This window comes from Ischnura elegans, chromosome 13 (assembly GCF_921293095.1).
Source record: "Ischnura elegans chromosome 13, ioIscEleg1.1, whole genome shotgun sequence".
NCBI lineage: Eukaryota > Metazoa > Arthropoda > Insecta > Odonata > Coenagrionidae > Ischnura > Ischnura elegans.
This window is the reverse complement of record NC_060258.1, coordinates 4,788,519-4,804,092: the sequence shown is the minus strand read 5'-3', so window position 1 is coordinate 4,804,092 and position 15,574 is coordinate 4,788,519. Positions and strand designations below refer to the sequence as shown.

At 37.9% G+C, this 15,574-nt stretch overlaps 1 protein-coding gene across 1 annotated transcript in view; it reads left to right on the top strand.

Moving 5' to 3' along the window:
- Nucleotides 1–15,574, top strand: part of LOC124170296 (zinc finger and SCAN domain-containing protein 2-like) — a 32,964-nt gene that overhangs the window by 10,744 nt on the left and 6,646 nt on the right. The window contains exon 6 of the mRNA XM_046549005.1: nt 10,094–10,252. Within this exon, the coding sequence (XP_046404961.1) occupies nt 10,094–10,252 (159 nt within the window). The remainder of the gene's footprint in view (nt 1–10,093; nt 10,253–15,574) is intronic.

The window sequence follows — 15,574 nt, the reverse complement described above, 5'->3', positions numbered from 1 at the left end:
TATATACATATATATACATACATCTCATGCAAGTAATTATCTCCAAGTTTATTACAGCTAGGATTTTCAACCACTTTGCAATATCAGCTTAACCTTTAAGGGACAGCTTTAAATCCCAGATGTATCACAGCATGGCAGGGCATTTTAATGGCCTTGCTTTAACATATAAGCAGCTCTCCAGTTAACCCTTGAGTGACAAAACTCATTATAAGCCGACTTTAAATGTAGTGTGTCTCATTGGTCCTGAAAGGGACCGGAGGGTCATAAACGAAAACATTAGGTGGCCCTCTTTAGGACTGCAAGGATGGTAAAGGTTAATTTATGTGCATGGCTGTGAAATAGCCCCAGTAAAGCCATCCTATGGTGCACAGAATTTAAATTATACTGCCTGAAAAACATCCCTCACTTACCATGGCACTTTTTAGGACAATATCTACCCCCCCAAAGGTGTCTGCCAACATACCATTTAGGTCGCCATGGACAGAATTTGGAAAACCCTTTTTTTAAACGTGGGAATTAAAATTTAAAAGCTGCACACAGGCCACTTAGGTTACTTAGTGGTAACCTCTTTTCTTGTGGACATTTTTGGACACACTCACCTTATCTTTCATTCCTGGCATAAGGTAGGAATACTCATCATTTCGGTAAAATGACTGAACTGAGTCCACAATAGTTCTATTTTTTGCCCCTCCTTGGATCTGGTTTAGCATTGCATATTCGCTAACATTAAATTCGGTGGCTACTTTTTTCCTGCGCCACAATGTTGGAGATAGAGTTAGTATCTGAATTATCTCTCGCTGACTGCCTGCTGTCGCCAGATTTTCCAGAACTTATGCTGCTCCTAAGTTCAATCATTTGCTTTCCAATGCACTTAATTCTTCAAATTTTAGGAGTAGTTTAGTAGTTTGTAGGAGGAGGTTTAGTGTAGCTAGTTTATGGCACTCTGTACCACTAACTGTAAGTCCTTCTCGATTACAGTTTCCAAGCTCTTGATACTGGGCCATTAAAAAGTGATCAACCTGAATGATAAATCAAAATATGAGAGTGAGAAATGATTGTTACCTGAGATAGAAATAACAAATTTAGTCAAAATATTGTCCTTAAGGCTTACATACCTGGTTTCTTGAAATGGACACAAATATTAACTACAGAACGTATTGGAAAAGAACTTGATGTACAACTGCCAATGTTGGAGGGCAACTATGGAAAACAAAGGGCAAACAATAGCTACCTCCTGAGAGAAAAAGTACTATGTACTATCATTTGCAAAAGTCTTGCAACAAATCGAGTGGCGCCACTTTCGCTCCATTGTTGATTTCTGGCCACCATTAAATTTGAATGATCACTATCTGGGGATTAATCTTCATGGTAGCTTGGGAACGACTCACGAACGGGTCATCGTGACACGGGAGTGAGACGTAGGAAATCATTACGATGTTCAGTTGAGTAAACGAGCGTAGATATTGTTGCGTCGTCGCTGCGTTTGAGATTATTTTTACACTCGTAGTTAACTGGAGTAGATAATTAAAAATGTTTACACGTTGAAAGAGTGAGTACCCAGTGGGTGTCATCTAAGAGTGGGTAATAATGATGAGCAGTTACGGACCTGTAAAGGAAACTTTATAGCACCGGGAATCACATTCACCCGTGATTCTGATTGAGTTCCTTCAAGGGAAACGCAATGATTCGTCCTATCGCGCTAACAATGCAGGATTCCCGTCGCACGATCATTTAAATTAGAAATTGTTGTAAATAATGCTAAAATTCAACATTTGGTACCCTCTTAACATACATTAAAAAATAAAAAAAACTTAAAATAAAATACAGCTGTGAGGAGGATAAAAAATTTTGGACATGAAAGAGACTTGATCGCGGGACCTTCCTATCGCCTGTCCAGTATTGATCCACTGAGCTACTCCTATTTAGTTGGACTGGAGTGAAAATGATAAGTATTTGTTGTCATTGTAACACTAAGCTGCTTTCATGTGCTTCTCAATTGACCGAATTTTGATCAAAATAATCATTTTCTTGGTATCTTAGTATTTTATTTGTTTTAAATATTATAACTTGAGCACGGAGGCTTTTGCATACTTTATGTTTCGGCTGGTTAGTGTTTACAATAGGAATATTATGATGTTGTCGCCTGCGACTTCGGTATGGTATCATTATAAGTTATCATTATTTGTTATTACGTTTCTAACTTGGTATTTGTATTTGTAATGAAGCAAGCGTATACATTCATTTCAAGCAGAAATTCTGTAAGAATTTGCTTACGTCCTTCTTACTCGACTTGAATGGTTTTATGAAATGAGCTGCAGTTCCACTGATTTCAATCTGACCTTAAACATAAAACGTATTGCCAACAAACACAATTCCTAATACCATGTAACCTACTTGATGTAAGTAGAGAAGTTAATTAATGATGCTAAGTAAGTATCCTACATTATCCCGAATTGATCAGAGTATATGTGAACGATTGCATCTAAATAAGATAATCATCAATGACATAGCAGCTTAGAGTTATAATTCGCATTCACACTAATTCAGCAGTAGAACATATTATCAAACAATACCTGTTGAAGTCCGAAAATCATTAAAAATGGGACTTTTACCTGGAATTAAGTTTTCCTGGTCATACTTTGAATACGTGGAAAGGACTACATCTTTACCAATTGACGGACGTCAGACAACACTTTTGTTACTTATGCAACGATTAATGCCGATCAGCTTAACTAATTTCATATTTTAGGTGTTTGCTCAGATATTTATATGATGAAACACATGGAATATGAAAGCTTCCTCGTATCTTATGTCGTAAATATTGTACTAAAAACACCAACCCGAGTCGATAGATGTAAACAAAAACTGTCATGTTGACAGTGAACGACTCGTGATTTCCTGCTGTCTGAAAAGAGCTAAGATCACTGAAAAAGAGCCAAGCTACAAACGTTTTAAAATCTCTCCAAGGAATTACCCTCGATCTTTACTCCTGCTTTAAGTGCTACAATGTGTTTGGGGGAACATAATGAACATTAATTTCACTTAAATGGAAACGATCAAATCCCGAAAATTAAAAGGATGAAAATATATCTCACCCACCTAATGACCCGTTTTCCATACATTGAACCATGAAGACTAGTGTTGGTTTGCTGAAAATACCCGAAAACCGTGCAGTTTCCGAGAAAAATCTTTGTGGAGCAACTTTTGCAAATGATAGTACAAGTTGTTGTGAAAGTGGCAGGGCTTACTCAGCTCATTTTCACTTTCTGTTCAATGACCCCTGTTCAGGTCTAAAATATATGCTTACATTGTTGCCATATTCCAATGTAATCTGATCTTTTTCTCCGCTCCACTATGAAGTTTAAGAGTATCATTTCTTCAAAGAAGATACAGCAACAAATGAATGTCTAATCCTCATTAGAGTAAAGGCTTGTCAAGGTTAGACAATGTACCTTCTCACATTATTTTTATAAGTTGCACAACATTAATTAAGTAAAATGCATTCATGAAATTTTTTTCAACAAAAAATCGAGAAAGTTAAGTTGTATCGACATGTATCCAGTACTTTTATGTGTTCTATAAAGCAATGATCAAGTTATCCCCAGCAAGGATGGGTAAGTTCTGTGAATTCCTTAAAATATTCTATTTCAAAAGTACATTTTTCTTATTGGGAAAAAGACAACCTGCACATAAATTTTTTTTTAATTTTGGGACTTATTATGTACGAGTTTCATGTCATAAATATATACTGAGATAAAGAAAACAGTTAACACAAGCATTTCATCACACTTGAAGGAGGACCAACAGTGACCGCCAGAGTTGTGAAAATGGATGTACTAAAAAAAATTTTTTTTAACAACAAAGCAAAGAAATAGCCATGAATTTTATTTTTATAGGTGGTGCTCATACCTTAAGAAATATTAGAAAAAATAGTATAGCTTTATTCGATTATTCTCTCAGGTCAAAATTTGATGTATTATAGAACCATACTTTTGAGACAAAATTTTCTAAAATCTTATGAAACATGAGTTTAGAGATTTCCTTTATCCCTTGGTATATTTTCAATTACTTTTTGGAATCCTCATGACTTCTGTTGTAAACCTGTAAATTTTCACAGTGCATCAGATGAAAAATATAGCCGAGACATATTATTTCCCTCTGGGGGTACTATCATTTGCAAAAGTCATGTAACAAATGGAGCTTATTAAAAAGTAGAATTTTATTCACATTAGCTTCCTTAGTGTAGACAAGCAAACATTTTCACACTTTGGCAGAACAAAACTATGGCTTTGGACTTCCTTAATGTTGAAATTATTGACGTCTAGATAGTGGTAACGTTATTTTAATATCAAACACAAATACAATGAGAACTTCTTCTTCACACGAAACAGAATTGACTTCAACTGAGCACATGGTGTGAATCGCACAGCATGCTACAACCAACCATCGATATATCGATAGTGTCTAAGCAGACTATCGAATGTAGTTAATTTGCTTTTCAATACTTCCTCTCAAACTAACTACACACAAGTTAAATTTATTGCATCAACTAGACCCAGCATTTCACACAAAGTCTTAAATCGTGGCCCTGCCAATGGCTTAGTGAGAATGTCAGCCACTTGTTTCAAACCCTCGACATGTCCAATGTTCAATGTTCCATCACTGCACTTTTCCCGTACAAAATGGTATTTAACATCTATATGTTTCGATCTCTTATGAAACTCTGGGTTATTTGCAAGTTTTACAGCGCTCATATTATCAACTAGTAACTTTGGTGAGTCTTTTAAACATGTCACTTCAGAAAATAATCTTTTCAACCATACCAGTTCTTTAGCTGCTTCACTTGCTGCCACATACTCAGCCTCAGTGGTGGATAATACAACACTTCTTTGCTTTTGACTAAACCAAGAAATGGCACCCCCTGAGTACATACAAACCACCCCAGTCCGTGAATGTCTAGTTTTTATATCACCAGCATAGTCTGCATCACTGAATCCATGCAACACTTGCTCTGGGGAATCAACTTTATACAACAATCCATAGTCAGCTGTGCCACGTAAATACCTGAATAATCTTTTCACATTTTTCCAGTCTTTGTTTGAGGGGCTCTCAAGGGATTGGGAGACAATACTCACGGCATAGGCTATATCAGGGCGTGTAGCCACCATTAGGAACATAAGGCTCCCTACAGCCTCACGATACGGTATACTGGCATCCAAGGGTTGATCCTCAGTGCCATCGTCACCACCAGAGGCACCAGGTTCGGCGGGTGTCGAGACAGCATTTGCATCAGCAAACTGGAACCGCTCCAGAACCTTCTTCGTGTATGAACCTTGGCTCACAAAAATTGAACCATTGCTTAGCTGCTGAATTCCCATCCCAAGGAAAGAACTAAGAGGGCCCATAGTGATTTTAAACTCCATCTTTAGATGCTCTAAAAACTCACTCATTTCCCCTTCATCTGTTCCAGCAATCAGCCCATCATCCACATAGATTACAATTAACAGTTTTTTGTCCATCCTATTCCTCACAAATAGGCAATGGTCAGCAGAGCTCCTCTTCATCCCCTGTTTTGCTAAAAATGCAACCAGTCTGTTATTCCAGCAGCGAGGCGCCTGTTTCAGTCCATATATGCTTCGATTTAAGCGACAAACTCGGTTTGTACCATCCTCATACCCCTGAGGTTGCTGCATGTACACTTCTTCTTTAAGTTTTCCATAAAGAAAAGCTGTTTTCACATCAAATTGTTGAAGCTTCAATCTTTCCTCAGCAGCCACACTAAGAACCGATCGTACAGTCTCGAATCTTGCCACTGGACTAAAAGTTTCTTCGTAGTCAATACCTAGGCGTTGAGTACAACCTTTCGCTACCAAACGTGCTTTGTAGCACTGGACTGCCCCATTGGCTGAATGTGTTTTCACACGAAAAACCCACCGATTATTTATGACCTTTTTTCCATTTGGTAAATCAACTAGAGTCCACACTTCATTCTCTTTCAAGGAGTTCATCTCATCTTCCATGGCACTCTTCCACAAGTCTCCATCTTCTGAATTTATCGCTTCACTAAAAGATGATGGAGATGTTGACTCTGCTGCCATGACATAGTCCTTCAGATATGCAGGCTGCTTTACTTGCCTTTTGGGACGCAGCTGGGGCATCTCTTCATCTTCAGATGGTTCTTCCTCTACTTCTGAGTCGTCCACGGATTCAAGATCTCCTACCTCCTGATTATTGTGTGGTTCAGTATTATTCTCATCCACATTTCTCTTCTCAGGATGATTACTGATTCTAAACTCTGACTTATTGGGCAAAACTTCTATTGGTTTAAACAAAACATCTCGGCTCATTATTACTCTTTTTGAGTTTGGCAGCCAGCACCTATATCCATCCCTTTCATCGCAGTATCCTACAAATCTGGCATATGTTGATTTCTTGTCCCACTTCCTCCGGCGTTGCTTAGGAACATGTACATAGCATTCTGCACCAAACACTTTCAAGTGCTCTACATTAACAGGACCTTTTTTCAGCCATACTTCCAGAGGGGATTTTCCATATACCTTTGACGGACCTGTACGATTCAAGACAAAGCATGCTGTATTCACAGCTTCCGCCCATAGTCCTTTAGGAAGATTTTGTGCATGCAACATAGATCTTGCACTCTCCACTAAAGTTCTATTTTCACGTTCTGCCACTCCATTCTGTTCTGGAGTGTAGGGCATGGACATCCGTATCTTAATACCTTTCTTTTGAAGGATTCTTCTAACACGTGCATTGTTAAATTCAAGTCCACCATCACTCATAAAAGTTTTTATCTTGTTACCTTCATTGTCTGCCTCATTCAAAAATATTTCAAGGTAATGAGGAACCATATCTTTTGTCTTCAAAAAGAATACTCGGCGGTAACTGGAAAAATCATCCTTTAGCAGTAAGAAGTACCTACTTCCTCCAAACGATGAGGTCTCCATCGGCCCACAGAGATCAGCGTGGATGATCTCACCAACGGTATCAGGTCTGCAGTCTCGAGTTTTGTAACTATCACGGTGCTGCTTTCCCATCACACATCCAACGCAGAATTCTTCTTTTGCTTGAACTTCAATACCCCTTTTTTTCAGTACCTTCTTCACGTGCTGTTTACTTTGATGACAGAGCCTTTCATGCCATAATTGAAGACTAGCATCGACTGCTGTAACGTTGACTTCATTAGAGTCCTTTGGACGTTGGACAGTCATTTTTAATTCGTACAACCCAGTCTCCGTCTTCACTCCCACAAGTTTCACTAGCCCATTTCTTTTGAAGATGCACTTTCTCGCATCCGCACTAAATTTAAATCCCTTTTCTACAGTCCTTCCTACAGAGAGTAAATTCCTTCCCAATTCTGGAACATACCAAACATCTCTAATATCACATGAAACAAGGTTTTTGTCTATTGACGCCTTCACACTCACAGTCCCACAGCCATGCGCCTTAATTACTTCACCATTTCCTACAGTGATATTCACAGGCTTAGTAAAAGGAGTGTAGTCCATGAAGTAACTCTTATTATTAGACATATGCTGAGAGGCACCAGTGTCTGCAAGCCATGCTTCTCTAGGCACATTATTACCCTCAACTAAGAAAGATAAAAAACTTGCACCCTTGCCTGAAAAATGTTTGTTCCTCTTTTTACCTTGTTCAGGGCACTTGTTCGCTAGATGACCACGCTGATGGCATTTAAAACATTTTCTAGTCTCTTCTTTACCTTTCTTCGATTCGGCTTTCACAGCAAAAGCAGATGAGTCTATTTCCTTTTCCGGAAGCCTCATCTCAATTAATCGAAGTCTCTCAATCAGAAGATTGATAGAACGATCAGGAATGGGTATACTCTCCCACACACTTTTGAATTCAAAGTATTCCCTGGGTAAAGTCGACATAATTCTGCTCATCAAGAGCAATTCAGGGAGCACAGCATCGGTCAATCGCTTCAGCTCGTCATTTAGGTCCGTGAAGTCCTTCTGGAGACGAGCAACGTACGCTGCGATGTCTTCGGATTCCTTTTTCTCCGACGAGAAAAATTTCTCTATCAACCGATCCACTCTTTGGCCCGAACTTTGCTCATATACTGACAGCAGCTTCTTCCAAATTTCTTCAGCAGTGGCACATGTCGCAGTCAATTCAACATCAGCATCACCCATGCTACTCACGAGTATAATTTGTGCCAGAGAGTCGGCTTTTTCATACTCTCGCACAGCAAGTCTATGCGCAGTAATTTCACCTTCAGAAGCAGCCGTGGCAAGCATACCGGGATGTCTTCCTCCGTGAACTACATCGGCCACTTCGTGATGCTTCAAGAATAATTCTATTTGCCGTTTCCATCTACTCCAACTTTCCGCACCCTTCAGTTTTTCAATATTGGCTCGGAAATCCATTTTATAGTCCGTTTGGAACATAGAACCGAAGAACAAAGTTGCGATTGGAGTTCACAAAAAATAACGTTCTCACTAAAACTGACCGCACATTTCCGGTGATTAAGCAGTCTGGGTCCATAACCTGTTGAAATTATTGACGTCTAGATAGTGGTAACGTTATTTTAATATCAAACACAAATACAATGAGAACTTCTTCTTCACACGAAACAGAATTGACTTCAACTGAGCACATGGTGTGAATCGCACAGCATGCTACAACCAACCATCGATATATCGATAGTGTCTAAGCAGACTATCGAATGTAGTTAATTTGCTTTTCAATACTTAACAATGGTACTATTAGTCTACAGTTGTTAGGGCATATGCTTTGAGGTCATCATTGTCTATATCTTCTACTTAATCATCCAGACATCATTGTGTTGACTTTTTCTTCAACCAAGTTCTCTTGTGCCTTTGTTATGACTGCGTGGTTGATTCATTGGCTCTAGAGTATACTTTGTCACTCACAGTATGCAGTTCTTATCCTATTCCATGCAGAATCTCACTTTACATGTAGGTATCTTCATTCTTCATTCACCCAAACTTCAAATAGTTGCAAAAAAATTATAACAGATAGCCAAGAGATATTTTACAGTTTTATTCCTACATGGAAGGATGAAAATTGCCAAGTTTCATCAAAATCAGAGTTCGTGGCTGTCATGCCTCGATGAACTGACATGGAATGACCCAATAATGATTTAAGTTCCACTAATCCAGTTTCACTGCTCCGTGACTCCACTCAAATGACCCATCTTAGCGAATGTTCTGCAAAAAAGCTCTGTACGAGGGAGACTGAAGAGCCTCTTTGGGCTCAGTGTAGCTGTAATACTAATACTAACTCCACCATCTGGAAAGAGTTGAAGGTTGAATGTATATTTATTTTCCAAATAAATCTTTTGTACTGATATGGCAGGTTAGCAGAAGAGTGTATTTTTAATGTGAGGCAGGTGAGATGATAATTTGAAATGTTGCAGATGGATTTGAGATTGAAATTATTTCCCTCCAGCTTTATTTCTATAGCTTCTTCTGTGAGGCGTGCATAACTTAAGTTGGACCTCAAGGTCGGTGCACTATAAACTTTTTGAAAAATATGTAAAATTACTGCAAAAAAAAATTAGATACATAATTTTTTTGTACTTCCACCAAAAAGAAGTAATTAATAAGAAATTCGCGATTTTAGAGAAAAAAAAAACAGAAATTTTGACTTCAATATAGGACGATGTAATCTTCTTTCCCTCTTTCTTACATTAATCTAACACATACTTTTGACCGTATACAGGCAACGAAGCAAAATATCCGCTAGAAAACTTCACCTCTCTCAAAAAACATTCATCCAAATTCTACTTATAATCCACAGATTCTTTCGAAATCATGCTCAAACGTTTTATAAATGGGTAACTTCGATAATGACTCCGGGATTTATTTAAAAAAAGTGGTAATCATAACACGCAGGATATGAAGCTTATAATTAGCCAATCACAGAGAAGTATCATATCCAGAAAATGGTTCTTGAAACCGCCGCCAATCCGCCAATGGGCGAATAAAGGGTTCCAACTCTGGTTCACCCGTGAGGCGATCCCAAAAACATTTGGTGTGGTTTTTGAACTCGTTGAACTTAAATAAATACTGAATACCTTGTGCATTGACAGGCCCCCGAAGGTGGTGCGGAGGCGGATGTATCCGAAGGCGATCTTCCCGAGGATCAGCAGTCTGAGGAATACGATGAGGAGGAAAGCTTCTGTCTGAGGCTGGAGAGCGATTCGGATGAAGGGGATGATTGCAGAAACAGTGATGCCGGAACCAAGGTGGTGAGTTTGGGATACTCGCTGATCGACACATTTTTATAGCAGACCAAGTACAGCAGTCTCACTATTATCCGGTTGTGGATTATCCGTGCATGATTTTCACTCTCGCTCAATATTTAATGAAATAAAATGCATTTGGATCCAAAAATATCCGGTCCAAAAGATCCATCTCCGAAAATCAAGGATCCGATCCGAATTCGGGTCCAAAAAAATGCTGGATCCGTCCAACCCTAATGAAAAGCATCCCTAATCAGGGTTCCCACTCAACTGTGAAAACCTTAAAACTGTGAGTAAGCTGTGAATTTAGTCTACCATGAAAAAAACTGGAAGTAGCCTTGAAGATCATCATAAAACGTTAAAAAAATCTCCAAATTTGTGGTATAACTACGATTGACAGGTGAAAAGAAAAATCGATATTTCGATCATGTTTCAAGGGCGAGTCATGTGCAGACACTGTCCATCCATTCATCTACACAGGTGTATTTGCAGGGCAGTTATTGGTCCGTGTGCCATGACTACACATTAACCTGTGATTGGAAGAACTGGTAAAGTGATCATTAACCCTGGCGAAAAATCAGACACATCTTTACTTCCCGCCACCCTACTACTTCCATTTTTCCGCTCACAACCAGGCCATGCACTTTACTAATGATAGGTTACATAAGGAGAGATAGCATATTTATTGCTGCGTTAGAACTTATGGCGTCTGTTGCGTTTATTAAATTTGTAGTCAATGTGCGGCCGATGATTGTTACGTGAGCAATATTTACACCCAGAATGGTGTATCAATAGGCCGTGAATTTGACGAAATTCAGACCATGAAAACTGGAAAAAACAGTGAATTTTAATATTTAGTTAAAGTGGGAACCCTGCTAATTAAAAGCATGGCGCTACAATTGCTATTAGCGTCCATACTTTTTTTGGCAGAGAGACAATACCGTAGATGATTACAGCAACTGAAAAGCCGAGTGACAGAAAAAGGAATGCATAAAAGGAGGTTGTAAATACAGCAGACTCCCGATTATCCGGCTGCGGTTAATCCATGTTGTGCATTATCCATGCGTGATTTTCACTCTCCCTTAATATTTTCGGCAACCTTTAAAAAAAATTGAGTGCAAAATCATCACAATAACTTCATTAATGATGGAATACACCAAGCTTATTATTTCTGTTCGAAACACCCTGGAAATTGAAGCAATGGCTAGCTGGCTGCATTCACGTGAGTACCGTGTTCCAGTTTTTGTAGCCTCGTAGCATGAAACCGCGCTCCGTGATCACAGATACGAATGAACCAGCAATTGCAAGCCGGAAAACTAGTGGGATAGGCGACTACGTTGTGTTGTACCTGAGTTGAATAATTTCCAAAATCCCATAGTTTTCAATTAGTTTTTGGAATATGGAAAAGAAAACGGTAGATTTCCGGCGCCAAGAGGAATAATGTCTACCCACGATGCCAATAATTAAATATTCTCTCTGCCCATGCTGAATTAAGATGCAGTGACCCTGACAGGAGCCATGCAAGAAGGTCATACCCATCCATGAGATAGAGGCGATAAGTATAACTGTTATCCCATATCACGCCCCCCGCCCCCCAAGTTATGAAGATTTACGAAGAATTCCTGTATATTCCCAAATCAAGAATAGAAGAACTAATTTTGAAGAAGTCTGGTTGCCCAGCAATGCCCTTACTTTTTTTTATTCTTTTGGCCCTTGCATTTTCCACTTAAATTTAGTTATAATTTAGTATTTAGGACAGAGTGTATTATTGGATAGTGTTTAGAATTAATTTTGGTGTTGTCATTTCATTTGTTTTTTTTCATTCACACCAGAGATGCAGTAGAAGTGAAGATTGATGTTTCATTTGTTTATAAATGTCATTTGTTTTGGGAAAAATTTGATTGATTTTGGGAGTGCCCTCCAACTCGCAGCTGTAAGTTGGCTCTTAAGCTTCCGTGCGGTGAAAAGGTGGAGAGATGGTGCTAGTGAGGGTCTGCGCGTCCAGCATTGTTAAATTAAATTGAAGCAAGTACAATTCTTGATCGCTGGAACAACGAATTAAAAGGCATGTAAACTAAATTGAGCACTAAAAAGCGAATTTATTGCCTTCAAATTTTATTGACAGCCAGTTAGCAATCCCATGTACACAAAACTTTGCCATTAGAAGGAATAGAAAATGCGTTGCTATCGTCTGCAAGTGGTCGTATTTTATTTGCTCTAATACATTAAAAAGAAGTGACTTGCATCCTGATCGTCATAAATTTATGGCTAAACCGCATACTGCCTGACATATTATTATCAAGGTGCCGGTCCCAAAAAAATTGGTGATAGAGACAATCGAGTCGGTGTTTCCTCCTCCTATAGAAACTCCAGCACAATTATTCTAAATGGGGGAATAAGTTTTAGCTGCAGAAATCTCCTTTAAACTCTCATTAGGCCAGGTAAAACAGACAATCCTTAACAGGTAGCTACGGGGATACGGTAATCTCCGATTCAGAAATTACTAGATCCACAATGAAAAACACTGGCCCAAAATAATTACTGAAAGCTTCACATAATGACACATATTAGGATTATATTAAAACTTAATGGTTATTCTGAAATGGATAATGTACGTTAGGGGACCCTAATTAAGACTTTGGGAACAACAAAACAACTAGCTAATTTCTTAACCCAAGAAAGTCACAGAAATACACATCACATCATCAACCGAAACAGCAACCAATGTAAAGGAAAAGGCGACGGCTAGGAACGGTAGTTGATATAAGTGATTGTTGTTAAATTTTAAAAGCATTATTCATGAAAGCACAAGCACTATCATTAACACTGTACAGACGACCTGAAAGGATAAGGACATAGGTTGGAAGTGTGAAAAATGTAAACAAATGTCAAAGTTCAGGAAGAGTTGAGGATTTTCCATGGTTGTGGCAGTATCACTTCCACCAAAGGATCTGGAGATGAATGACCGCCTAGAAACATAAATTTTTAAAAATTAGTCAAAGTTAAAAAATGACATAAAAAAAGCAGTTGCAATCCCAGGTCGTATCAGTTATAAATATGGAATGACAGTACTTCTACCATGAAAGATCCCCACAGTTTGCTAATAATGGCTTTACATGAGGTTATGTCACACCAAAAATGTGAGGCTTTCATGCGCAAGAAAATTATCATCATGAGAGGGTGGGGCCAAATTTTCAATCACAAATATCAAGAGCTCAATTCATCCTTTCAATTTTCAATATTATCACCATTTACTCTATTCTCATGACTTCCTTTTTGATTGCAAGTAATAACCCCTGCCCCCTTTCAGCCAAAAGTATCCTGACCACATTACTGTTGTTACACTTTGGTTACAACTAAAACAATTCCTAAACTGCAGTGGCAGCAAATCCACAAAAGTAAAAAAGAATATGGAATAATGCCATGTCCCCTGTAAAAATGTCGATATTAGCATAGGCGGATCACCGTTAGTCCACGTAGATTATTGTATGCTACACAACGTCAATTCTTGCATAAAATGAGCATGGATGCAAGCATAACTAACGCCAGGGTGCCATAAACCTTATCCCACCAGATAACAGAAGCTACCATTATAATTTCACTGTCAAGTCCTAAAACTAGAGTAGGATACACATTAACACTTTCACCATGATCATAAAAACACTAATTCACTGCAAAACTGTATGTAATAGAAATGAAATAATACAAGTTCCCTATCATTATAAGTAACTATTTGTGGTGGTGTGATATATTTCCTCCACTTTTCTGTACTAAAAAAAATTCTTCACTAAATATCTGAAGCCATCCATTAATTGGAAAGCAAGCTATGAAATCACTGCGGTTATAAAATAGTAATTAAGTACAATAGCACAATTAGTAAAAACTGATGGAGACATGCCTCCACAGCAATGTGGCTTGATATTATTTCGGTTTAATGTGAAAAACATGAAGCATTGAATTCCCACGAAGATAACATTTAAAAGTTCTCTAAATAACTGAGGAAGGCTAATGTACGGTGGCTAAAATTCACACCAGCCAGTGAAACAACCATAATCATTAAAAACACCACGTGGGAGAGCGTGAGATGGAATATAAGTTATTCAAATGCATGAAGCATAGGGAACGTAATTAAGCTTGAGCTTGAAAAAATAACCACCAGAAATTAAGTGAATAAATATCGCATGCTTTGACCCTTCCCCCCTTTCTTCCCCTCCCCCTTACCCCAACCGACGGTACCCATGACCACGTCCCTCCAAAGGAATCCTCCCACTCCCCCTTCTTCCCACCACATCAGGTCCTCATGTGATTCATGGTGTTACGGTATTGCTGTTTTTGAAATACTAATTTTATATATTTAAATTATGGTTCAAAATTAATCTATACTTAAACATATAAATTTTTTTGCAGAGTAAATACTTAAAAGTTTTATTTTATTTGGGCTTGAGTTAACTTTAACATTGGATTACTCGACCCCAAACTGTACTACCCATAATAACTACCATTTGAGCGCAGTTTGGGTTCAAGTAGGGCGACAGTTATTGCAGTGAATAATTTCCGATCATCCTGCAGGCTTCAAAACAAATTTCACCCATAAATTATTATAAAAAACGTAATTTTAAAAATTTCTATTTCGAAGAAGCACTTGAAACATTATTTCCAGCAACACTGTAAAGATATTGTACAAACAAAAGTAGATTTGTATATGGCAATGTTTAGAGTCCAGCAAAAGAAAATATACACTTTATTGGTTCTGGGGCTCTATTAATATTTCCTCAAAGGGTCTAGCCAATTAAGATGATGAAAAGTGCCCCCTGATGTTTTGAAAAATAAAAAAATATACACTTACAGTGCATCCAAAATTATTTGTTTCCCTAAGGTCTCAGGCCTTTACTTTGGATAATAACCCCCAAATAATTAAAACACTATTTTTAATTTCTTAACCATATCTCCAGTTTTAATTTTTGTGAAATCATTTCCTTGATTTTAAAATGTAAATACAATTGCATTCTACCATCCTGTTTTTTCATAAGTTTTTGGCTAAAAACTAAACTTTTGTATAAGTTCGATATTTTCAAAATTAAATTAAATATTTTAGGAAACAATAGACATGCCGAAAAAATGTAGGCTGTTACCCCAACTGTAAAATATATTCCAAATTTTTTTTAGGTATTAAAATTGGTGCAACATGGTCAAAAACACAATTAACTGCTTTGCACCATTTGTATCTATGTAATCCAGGATGATATTTGATTTGATTGTTGAGAGCAACTATTGTTGATCAGTTTCTTATATTATTTATGAAGAATAAAAATTAACATAAACAATGCC